At 35.2% G+C, this 12,436-nt stretch overlaps 1 protein-coding gene across 1 annotated transcript; it reads right to left on the bottom strand.

Moving 5' to 3' along the window:
• Positions 1-2,715: 2,715 nt before the first annotated feature.
• LOC148947809 (uncharacterized) lies at positions 2,716-12,229 on the bottom strand. Its single transcript, XM_089096018.1, has 3 exons — positions 12,179-12,229; positions 4,641-4,916; positions 2,716-3,015 (listed from the first exon to the last, which is right to left on the bottom strand). Exons 1-3 carry the CDS (start codon positions 12,227-12,229, stop codon positions 2,716-2,718), a joined length of 627 nt encoding a protein of 208 aa, XP_088952144.1.
• Positions 12,230-12,436: the final 207 nt, after the last annotated feature.

The raw sequence follows: 12,436 nt of genomic DNA, 5'->3' as shown, positions 1-12,436 counted from the left end.
ATAAATCAATTTCTCGGAAATCCATTTCCCCTAGGGAGTCTATGCCCATATATGGACTCCCGTTCGGAGATACATTCTTTTGATAACCGAATTATGTACTGATCGGAGTACTGGGGTCATCCCTACTAATGTTTCCATATATGAGATAGCTTCCCCCTCCTAAACCCCTCTCTTTGCGCTAAAGTTTGATTTATTTATTTTTTTTATTCTTTAAGGAAGACTTCATAAACATTAGGGCCGTTTAATTGGAATAAAAAGCTTTTTCAAAGCAATAGAGACTTTAGTGTAACAAGCAAGAGATTGAGGAGACGGTAGGTTCCTTGATATATTTAATAATTTTTGTCTTTGTCAATATTTTTCTGTACTTTCAGTTCAAAAAAACTTAATTTTCTTAATTTTAATTTCTGATTGTAAATCTGATCATGCCGGGAATTCCGGCTCCCTCGAGGTAGTTCAGGCACACATCCCCTCTCCCCACTCTGCACTCACCGACACTCCTTCATAACAGATGGTTCAAAGTTATACTTTGAACACACTGTACACAATTTCATCAAACATAACCTGAATCAACTTGGTCACTACTAGGACACTACTACTGCCTCCCGCCAAAGCACCAATGATAAAGATGTAGACGGAAATTATACGTGGGAACTAAGAAGAATTAGACAAAAAGTCCCTAAAAATCATTTAGTTTTCATCTGAAGGCTCAGTGAGGCTTAGAAAATTAGGACATTGAAACGTACTCCTTTGGGTATCTTACCCTCTCCCCCCCTACCAAAATATCTGCCAGCTATCGTGAATAATAGACCACTGCACTATGAAACAAATCACGTTAGTTAAATAAATGATTAAAATAAAAGCTAGAGATATTTTTGTGCAATAAGAAGGGAAATGTCCCCTTGCAGCATCCTTGGGGATAGTACCCGCATTCTTCTACGGAAAATTCTTGCCAGACAATTTGATCTCCACTGAAAGGGAATTTTTCCCAAAAAATTTCTCCCCACTGAAAATTCCCCCCTCCCCCTGCAGAAAATTCCCCCGTGAAAAATGTCCATATGTTTCAGTAGAATGGCCATAATAACTCGTGACGGGGCTCCTTATATGGGCATAGAATACTGACGGGGCTCCATATATGGGCATAGAGTCCCTAGGGAGAAAGATTGCGTAATCGGTCAATGACCTCTTTTTCCAAGGTCGATTTGTTTGATGTTTCTATGTGTAATAACTCCGGAACGAAGGTTGCACATGCGCATTGAATTCTAACAGGAACAATGTTATTGATCTAGGACTCGAGGGGGAAGTGAATTTCCGAGAACTTGATTGCGTAATCGATCGTGAATGTTATGATCCAGAAATAGTATTTGTTGTTGTTGCTCGAGCCAAATGTTATGAGTTTCCCGGAAACAGTTAGATCACGTGTTTCCTTCTCAGCCATCTTTCTTTTCTGGTTAGGGCTAACGAATCAGGGTCAGTCTAGAGTCATTAGGGAGAACACGTGGTTAATGGGGTCAATGACCTCTTAGAAGGGCCTTATTGACTCCGAACGGGGCACCAAATATGGGGATAGTCATTAGGGAGAACACGTTGTTAATGGGGTCAATGACCTCTTTTTCCAAGGTCGATGTTGTTGTTGTTGTAAGTGCACGCTCTCAGCGAATGTCATGGTGTTCCAGAAATAGAAAACAACATTTGTTTTGGCCAAGTGCACGCTCTCAGCAAATGTCAAGGTGTCCAGAAATAGAAAACAGCATTTGTTGTTGTTGCTCGAGCCAAATGTTATGAGTTTCCCGGAAACAGTTAGATCACGTGTTTCCTTCTCAGCCAATCAGAGGGCTTGTTTACATATTAGCGGCGGAGTGAATATAAGGAAAGGATTTTTGCTATAGTTTTATTAGTCTGTTAATAGAATTCACTAAGTTTTTAGTTAGCAGAGTAATAACATGAGTGAACAAATTGAGTTAGAAATATCCTTTTATTGCAACAGTTCTATTTGTAAAGGATATTTTAATGATATTGAGTATTCACATGAACCTACTGAATGTTTGGATAGCTTAGAGGGAGTGACAGATGAGAAGAATCTGGAGGAAACGAGAAGAAAAATTATATGTGACATGGAGAGAAATTTATATCGATTGCAAGTAAGCTCAGATAAAAGAAGGATTGATATGATAGAAAAGGAGGATCAAAAGAAGAGACTGGTATAAGAAGGCTTTCTCTATAGTGTAAAAGACAGCAGTGAAAACCCAAGGAAAAATGTGTATAGTGCAAGATATAACTCGGATTATTATGATGATTATGCTCCAAGAGAAGAGAAAAAGTGGCCCTTTAAGAGACAACATAAGAGGTCATTCTACGAAAAGGATTTTAGACAACGGAAACCACGGTGGAAGTGTTCTCATATATCATTTTACGATAAATCCCATTTTTGATATGCTTGAAAAGTTTTATACCATAATCATACAATAAATTTGTTTCTGCTATTTTTATTTTCTCATTCTAGATATGTATAGAATAAATATACCAGCAGAGACTTCTGTACATGAATAGTTCAGTTTCATTAAATCACTCCAAAGAGTAGGCCTACTATCAGTCCACAGCCAAGTTTTTTATCAATGTTATAAAAAAAATCCTTCTTCTATATATTTTTATTCAACTGTCAAATCAATATATAATACTTTTTAAATATATGACCTCATCATCCTCCACTAACTCGTCCTAAATGGTAATTTCTTCAATTTGAGGTGACGGTATTGTATGTAGTTGAATGCTATCATCATCATCATTGTATGTTTCGATATTACTCAGAGTGGGCATATTAACATATAGACGATCATCATCTTCGACACACAGTCTCCCTGAGGGCCCCCTCCTCACCAAATCATCTGATGTATACGATAGTCCACATGATGTATAATGAACTTCTACCACGTCGTCATCATTATCTGAACTAACAATCTCAGATTTACACAAAAGAAGCTCCTCATTTTCTGTGAGCTGCCACTCGGTCCATGCATCCTAAAAAAGGTCGAGAACACTATGGTCAAAAGCTATGTGGAAAGGTATAGTCTTTATGAATATACTGAGGGGTTTTCTATAAATGTAATAAACAGGGTTACTTATTATTTTTCATTTTATCTATAATTTTGTATGTCTAAAATTCATCAATTAGCCAGATGTGGGTTTTTTTTTATTATTTTTTACATACGGAGCGAGATTTAATGTCATTGATAGAAGCCTGTATGAGATTCAATATCTGTGATAAAACCAGGAAAAAAACCTTTCCAAGAACTATGTTTTTCAATGAAAAGTAAAGAGCTACGACATTAAATCAAAGGGAGCAGAAATAAAGTTGAATAATTGCTTAAACGTAAATTTTCTGTAAACATACTTCTAATTAATCACTTCTAAAAAGGTAAGTATACACCGTTCATCCTCTATGGTGGGGGAGCATGCACAGCTGTGTGCTTCTCGGTCGACTAGGTGCTGTAGTGAGTTGTTTTTATTAGGAGTACATTATTTTCGAAGATTTAAATGAATCAGATTATTTAAACAAAGATTATAAATAAAAATTCTATTAACAGTTAATTTTGTACCGACTACATAAATATTTAAGACCAAGTGTACCATGATGCACCATTTTGGTCTGAGAAATTCAAAAACTCAGAAACTCAATACATAGTTTTCGATAATTTCAAGTCGATTACTATCTAAGAATTGTATTTCTACAACACTTAGACCTTCCTAAGGTTGAAGTGCTGTTTTAAACCACAAAATGGTAGAAAATCCCGCTTTACTTGAGTACATTATAAGTTTTGCCTCTTACAATTTGCCCCATTAGCTTGATATGTTATCTCGTGAGAAAAAAACTATCAAATAAACACGCAGACTAAACTTGATGAAACTTATATATTTGAAATCAGCATTTAAAGCTGATTCTTTGATGTATCTATTGGTATCAAAATTCCGTTTTCTAGAGTTTCGGATACCATTGAGCTGGATCGCTCCTTACTTACACTTCGTTACCACGAACTGTTTTATTAATTAAAAAACTTTCCTCAAAATAAGTTTTTCAAAGAAAAGTAAAGAGCTACTAAATTTAATCAAAGATGAACAGAAATAAAGTTACATAATTGTTCAAACGTAAACTTATGTCCAATGCCATACTAGTTAAAGTGACAAAAACTCTTTCCCACAAGAGGACATTTTTCAACTAAAAGTAAAGAGCTACTAAATCAAAGATATGATGAAATAATAACGAATAATTGTTCAAACGTAAACTTATGTTTAGCAATAAACTTATTAGAGTGATAAAAAACTTTTTCCCACAAGAGAAAACTTCGAGTAAAAGTAAAGAGCAATTTTCGTACCAAGTCCTGACCCCCCTAATTAAAGGATATGAATTAGAACCATGGGAACGTAATTTCATCGTATTTTGTATTTCCCACAAGAGGAACACTTTTCGAGTAAAAGTAAAGAGCTACCAGACTAAACCAAAGATATGATGAAATAATAACGAATAATTGTTCAAACTTAAATTTTTTTAATATCTCTGAGACAAACTTTTACAGTATTGAAAAATAGTGAAAAAGAAAAGACTAAAAAACATTGGAAGAAATAGATTGGTAGGAAAAAATGCTTACATTTGCATAATCCGTCTGGGCTTGGGTGCCTGAAGGACCAGGTAGTGCTGGTTGGAGGGTGGAGGGACCGGTGGCGTTACATTCTTGTACAAATTGGACTGCGGCTTGTACAGACAGTGTCGGTCTTGAATAGTCGATATGAAGGTTGGATTGGCCAGTGGATTTGGGGGGCTTTGGCCAGTGACCGTACTGCACAACTGTGGCCTTCGCAGGGGGTGCATTATTGACCATCGCTTTCTTAGTGGGTGGCGGCGACAGACATTCTTCATAATTGGCCTTAAAAAGAAGAGAAAAAAGTTAGTATTGAAATAATTTGCCCCTTTTCACAGAAGGAAAAATGAAGAATTCATACACATTTTCAACTAGCTAAGGGTAAGTGTTTTAAATATGAGCCATTCTAGTGCGAAAACACACAAAAGTTAGAAAAAATACAAAATATTCCTTTATTACCTCTGCAAAACGGCTAAAAATGAAGAATTCATACACATTTTCAACTAGCTAAGGGTAAGTGATTTTAATATGATCCATTCTTTTGCGAAAACACACAAAAATTAGAAAAAATAAAAAATATTCCTTTATTACCTCTGCAAAACGGCTAAAAATAAAGAATTCATACGCAATTTCAACTATCTAAGGATAAGTGTTTTATATATGAGCCATTCTGTTGCGATAACACACAAAAGTTAGAAAAAATACAAAATATTCCTTTACTACCTCTGCAATACGGCTAAAAATGAAGAAGTCAAACACATTTTCAACTAGCTAAGGGTAAGTATTTTAAATATGAGCCATTCTGTTGCGAAAACACACAAAAGTTAGAAAAAATACAAATTATTCCTTTATTACCTCTGAAAAACGGCTAAAAATGAAGAATTCATACACATATTCAACTAGCTAAGGGTAAGTGTTTTAAATATGAGCCATTCTGTTGCGGAAACACACAAAAGTTAGAAAAAATACAAAATATTCCTTTATTACCTCTGCAAAACGGCTAAAAATGAAGAATTCATACATATTTTCAACTAGCTACTGGTAAGTTTTTTATATATTAGACTTTCAATTTAGAAAACACGCAAAAGTTGGACATAATAACCCATATTCCTTTATTTCATCAGATAATCGGCTCTATAGTTAGTCTTAATAAAAAATTTATTAAGTCTTTTTAACCGTGGTTTATTTAAGATCAATTATAATGAGGATAAAAACAAAAGTTAGACTAAATGCAACCTGACCCCCCTAATTGAAGGATATGAATTAGAACCATGGGAAAGTAATTTCATCATATTTTGTATTTCCCACAAGAGGACACTTTTCGACTAAAAGTAAAGAGCTACCAGACTAAACCAAAGATATGATGAAATAATAACGAATAATTGATCAAACTTAAATTTTCTGTATTACGGGAATAGTTTATTTTCGAACCATTATATCTACCAAAGGTTCAATACCTGAGTTAAACTAAGAGGTTTCAATTTCAGGAAAAAATTCATCATATTTTGCTTATTTTCGTTGGAAAACACACTGAAAAGACATATTATTGAACTCACATCAAACATTGCCGGGCTTGCATTTGAAGAACCTTCCATTATTTTCTATCTTGTCCTCTATTTCAGAATACACTGAATTTTAAAGCTTTTCAACACTCTTAAATATACTAACCTAACGGTTATTTACTTACGAAATTGTGCAAACTGTTGAATTAGAACAATAATTACCTTTCTATATATCAATTAACACTCACTAGAATTGCCACTTTTCACTCGCGGAGAATGGTTTCAAAACAATACTTCTTACATTGCATAGACTAATTGTGTCAAACGAGACATCTTCAATGCAGATTAATTAATTGTTACGTTCGATTTTGTTTTGGACATAGGAGAGCATCAATGGGTAGTGAGAATTTCTGTAAAACTATCAAAGATTGATTAGGTGTATGGTTAGGATTGGTTAGATTATGTTAAGTTAGGTTAATTTAGGATAGACTAGCTTAGCCTACGTACGAGAAAAAAAAGTTCTTAGGTGTGGAGCTCCCCCACCGCCTCAACCATCGCTCTTGAAATCCCTTGAATTAGGTTAGAGACAGACAATAAGTTAGGTGTATGGTTAGGTTAGGTTAGATTATGTTAGGTTAATTTATGTTAGACTAGCTTAGCCTACGTAGCCCTCCTTCCCCACCGCCTCAACCATCGCTCTTGAAATCCCTTGAATTAGGTTAGAGACAGACAAAAAGTTAGGTGTATGGTTAGGTTAGGTTAGATTATGTTAGGTTAGGTTAATTAACGGCAGCCTCTTTTGTTAAGGTTTTTTATTTTGGGGGGGGGCCCCGCCCCCTCAACAAAAAGTTAGGTGTATGGTTGGGTTAGGTTAGATTATGTTAGGTTAGGTTAATTTAGGTTAGACTAGCTTAGCCTACGTACGGCCCCCCCCCCACCCCCGGGGGCCACGGGGACTGAAAGCCTACCACGGGTGGGCCCCCCACCACCAAGGTTAGGTTACCTAACATTTCAAGGTGACCCCCCCCCAACCCCGGGGCCACGGGACCGAAAGCCTGACACGGGTAGGACCCTCACCACCAAGGTCAGGTTAGGTTAGATTAGGTTAAGTTACCTAACATTTCTAGGTTAACTTACATCAGGTTAAGTGGCGCGCCACTTAACCTGATGTAAGTTAACCTAGAAATGTTAGGTAACTTAACATAATCTAACCTAACCTGAACTTGGTGGTGAGGGTCCTCCCCAAGTCCGGCTTTTTACCCCGTGACCCCGGGGTTGGGGGGGGGGGTCTCCGGGAAATGTTATGTAACCAAAAAGTGGTGATGGGGGTACCGACCGTGGGTGGCTGTCAGGCCCCGTGGCCCCCGGGGGTAGGGGGGCCGTACGTAGGCTAAGCTAGTCTAACCTAAATTAACCTAACCTAACCTAACATAATCTAACCTAACCTAACCATACCCATACATTTTTTTGGAGGGGGGCCGTAGCCCCCCCCCCAAAAAATAAAAAACCTTCACCCAAGAGGCGGCCGTTCCTTAACCTAACCTAACATAAACTAACCTAACCTAACCAAAACCCGCACTGTTTTTGTGGCTATAACCTAATTCAAGGGATTTCAAGAGTGATGGTTGAGGCGGTGGGGGAGGGGGGGCTACGTAGGCTAAGCTAGTCTAACCTAAATTAACCTAACATAATCTAACCTAACCTAACCATACACCTAACTTTTTGTCTGTCTCTAACCTAATTCAAGGGATTTCAAGAGCAATGGTTGAGGCTGTGGGGGAGCTCCACACCTAAGAACTTTTCTTTCTCGTACGTAGGATAAGCTAGTCTACCCTAAATTAACCTAACCTAACATAATCTAACCTAGCCTAACCATACACCTAATCAATCTTTGATAGTTTTACAGAAATTCTCACTTCCCATTGATGCTCTCCTATCCTATGTCCACAACAAAATCGAACGTAACGATTAATTAATCTGCATTGAAGATTTCTCGTTTGACACAATTAGTCTATGCGATGTAAGAAGTATTGTTTTGAAACCATTCTCCGCGAGTGAAAAGTGGCAATTCTAGTGAGTGTTAATTGATATATAGAAAGGTAATTATTGTTCTAAATCAACAGTTTGCACAATTTCGTAAACAAATAACCGTTAGGTTAGTATATTTAAGAGCGTTGAAAAGCTTTAAAAGTCAGTATATGCTGAAATAGAGGACAAGATAGAAAATAATGGAAGGTTCTTCAAATGCAAGCCCGGCAATGTTTGATGTGAGTTCAATAATATGTCTTTTCAGTGTGTTTTCCAACGAAAATAAGCAAAATATGATGAATTTTTTCCTGAAATTGAAACCTCTCAGTTTAACTCAGGTATTGAACCTTTGGTAGATATAATGGTTCGAAAATAAACTATTCCCGTAATACAGAAAATTTAAGTTTGAACAATTATTCGTTATTATTTCATCATATCTTTGGTTTAGTCTGGTAGCTCTTTACTTTTAATCGAAAACTATCCTCTTGGGGGAAATGCAAATACGATGAAATTACTTTCCCAGGGTTCTAATTCATATCCTTCAATTCGGGGGGTCAGGTCGTATTTTTTCAAACGTTTGTGTGTTTTCGCAACAGAATGGCTCATATTTAAAACACTGACCCTTAGCTAGTTGAAACGGTGTATGAACTCTTCATTTTTAGCTATATTGAAGAGGTAATAAAGGAATATATTGTATTTTTTCTAACTTTTGTGTGTTTTACCAACAGAATGGCTCATATTTGAAACACTTACCCTTAGCTAGTTGAAAATGTGTATGAATTCTTCATTTTTAGCCGTATTACAGAGGTAATAAAGGAATATTTTGTATTTTTTTTTACTTTTGTGTGTTTTTGCAACAGAATGGCTCATATTTAAAACACTTACCCTTAGCTAGTTGAAAATGTGTATGAATTCTTCATTTTTAGCAGTTTTGCAGACGTAATAAAGGAATATTTTGCATTTTTTAAAACTTTTGTGTGTTTACGCAATAGAATGCCTACAATTTTACAAATTTCCCCTTACATTTATGAAATTGTTTTCTTATTCTAAATTTTTATCAGTATTTCTTTGTTTTATAAGGAAATAGAAGCATGAATTCAAACTGGTGATATGTTACGCCCTTTTAAGTCTCTTATATCTAAAATTTACCCTTTAGCTATTATTCCTTTGTAATTTATAATTACATTTTAGCAGTATTGCAGAGGTAAATAAGTAATATGATTTATTTATTATAACTTTTGTGTGTTTTCGCAACAGAATGGCTCATATTTAAAACACTTACCCTTAGCTAGTTGAAAATGTGTATGAATTCTTCATTTTTAGCCGTTTTGCAGAGGTAATAAGGGAATATTTTGTATTTTTTCTAACTTTTGTGTGTTTTCGCAACAGAATGGCTCATATTTAAAACACTTACCCTTAGCTAGTTGAAAATGTGTATGAATTCTTAATTTTTACCATTATTTAAGAGGTAATAAAGGTAGAATTTTTATTTTTTATAAGTTTTGTGTGTTTTCGATACAGAATGGCACATATTTAAAACACTCACCCTTAGCTAGTTGAAAATGTGTATGAATTCTTCATTTTTAGCCGTTTTGTAGAGGTAATAAAGGAATATTTTGTATTTTTTCTAACTTTTGTGTGTTTTCGCAACCGAATGGCTCATATTTAAAACACTTACCCTTAGTTAGTTGAAATTGTGTATGAATTCTTCATTTTTACCCGTTTTGCAGAGGTAATAAAGGAAGATTTTGTATTTTTTCTAACTTTTGTGTGTTTTCGCAACAGAAAGGCTCATATTTAAAACACTTACCCTTAGCTAGTTGAAAATGTGTATGAATTCTTCATTTTTAGCCATTTTGTAGAGGTAATAAAGCAATATTTTGTATTTTTTCTAACTTTTGTGTGTTTTCGCAACAGAATGGCTCATATTTAAAACACTTACCCTTAGCTAGTTGAAAATGTGTATTAATTCTTAAATAATAGCAGAAGTTAATAGGAAAACAAGGAGTATATTGTATAGTATCTCACTGATGAGTGTTTTATCATCATATTTAAAACACTTCCCCTTAGCTAGTTGAAAATGTGTATGAATTCTTCATTTTTCCTTCTTTGAAAAGGGGCAAATTATATCAATACTAACTTTTTTCTCTTCTTTTTCAGGCCAATTATGAAGAATGTCTGTCACCGCCACCCACTTAGAAAGCGATGGTCAATAATGCACCCCCTGCGAAGGCAACAGTTGTGCAGTATGGTCACTGGCCGAAGCCTCCCAAATACACCGGCCAATCCAACCTTCATATCGACTATTCAAGACCGACACTGCCTGTCCAAGCCGCAGTCCAATTTGTACAAGAATGTAACGCCACCGGTCCCTCCACCCTCCAACATGCACTACCTGGTCCTTCAGGCACCCAAGCCCAGACGGATTATGCAAATGTAATCATTTTTTCCTTCCTATCTATTTCTTCCAATGTTTTTAGTCTTTTCTTTTTCACTATTTTTCAACACTGTAAAAGTTTGTCTCAGAGATATTAAAAAAATTTAAGTTTGGACAATTATACGTTATTATTTCATTATATCTATGGTTTAGTCTGGTAGCTCTTTACATTTACTCGAAAAGTGTTCATCTTGTGGAAAATGTAAAATACGATGAAATTACGTTTCCCATGATTCTAATTCATATTTTTTAATTAGGGGGGTCAGGGCTTGGTACGAAAGTTGCTCTTTACTTTTACTCGAAGTTTTCTCTTGTGGGAAAAAGTTTTTTATCACTCTAATAAGTTTAGCGCTAAAAATAAGTTTACGTTTGAACAATTATTCGTTATTATTTCATCATATCTTCGATTTAGTAGCTCTTTACTTTTAGTTGAAAAGTGTCCTCTTGTGGGAAAGTTTTTTTGTCACTTTAACTAGTATGGCATTGGACATAAGTTTACGTTTGAACAATTATTTAACTTTATTTCTGCTCATCTTTGATTTAATGTAGTAGCTCTTTACTTTTCTTTGAAAAACTTAGTTTGTGGAAAGTTTTTTAATTAATAAAACATTTCGTGGTAACGAAGTGTAAGTAAGGAGTGAGCCAGCTCAATGGTATCCGAAACTCTAGAAAACGGAATTTTGATACAAATAGATACATCAAAGAATCAGCTTTAAATGCTGATTTCAAATATATAAGTTTCATCAAGTTTAGTCTGCGTGTTTATTGGATAGTTTTTTTCTCACGAGATAACATATCAAGCTAATGGGGCAAATTGTAAGAGGCAAAACGTATAACGTACTCAAGTAAAGCGGGATTTTCTACCATTTTGTGGTGTAAAACAGCACTTCAACCTAAGGAAGGTCTAAGTGTTGTAGAAATACAATTGTTAGATAGTAATCGACTTGAAATTATCGAAAACTATGTATTGAGTTTCTGAGTCTTTGAATTTCTCAGACCAAAATGGTACATCATGGTACACTTGGTCTTAAATATTTATGTAGTCGGTACAAAATTAACTGTTAATACAATTTTTATTTATAAGCTTTGTTTAACTGATCTGATTCATTTAAATCTTCAAAAATAGTGTACTCCTATTAAAAACAACTCACTACAGCACCTAGTCGACCGAGAAGGACACAGCTGTGCATGCTCCCCCACCATAGAGGATGAGCGGTCTATACTTACCTTTTTAGAAGTGATTAATTAGAAGTATGTTTACAGAAAATTTACGTTTAAGCAATTATTCAACTTTATTTCTGCTCCCTTTGATTTAATGTCGTAGCTCTTTACTTTTCATTGAAAAAAATAGTTCTTGGAAAGGTTTTTTTCCTGGTTTTATCACATACATTAAATCTCATACAGGATTCTATCAATGACATTAAATCTCGCTCCGTATGTAAAAAATAATAAACAAAAACCCATATCTGGCTAATTGATGAATTTTAGACATACAAAATTATAGATAAAATGAAAAATAATAAGTAAACCTGTTTATTACATTTATAGAACACCCCTCAGTATATTCATTAAGACTATACCTTTCCACATAGCTTTTGACCAGAGTGTTCTCGACCTTTTTTAGGATGCATGGACCGAGTGGCAGTTCACAGAAAATGAGGAGCTTCTTTTGTGTAAATCTGAGATTGTTAGTTCAGATAATGACGACGACGTGGTAGAAGTTCATTATACATCATGTGGACTATCGTAAACATCAGATGATTTGGTGAGGAGGGGGCCCTCAGGGAGACTGTGTGTCGAAGATGATGATCGTCTATATGTTAATATGCCCACTCTGA

Source organism: Artemia sp. Qi Xiang Cuo, chromosome 10, assembly GCF_049724085.1.
Source record: "Artemia sp. Qi Xiang Cuo chromosome 10, ASM4972408v1, whole genome shotgun sequence".
Taxonomy (NCBI): Eukaryota; Metazoa; Arthropoda; class Branchiopoda; order Anostraca; family Artemiidae; genus Artemia; species Artemia sp. Qi Xiang Cuo.
Note: the sequence above shows the minus strand (reverse complement) of the source record. Positions and strands in the feature narration are given on the sequence as shown.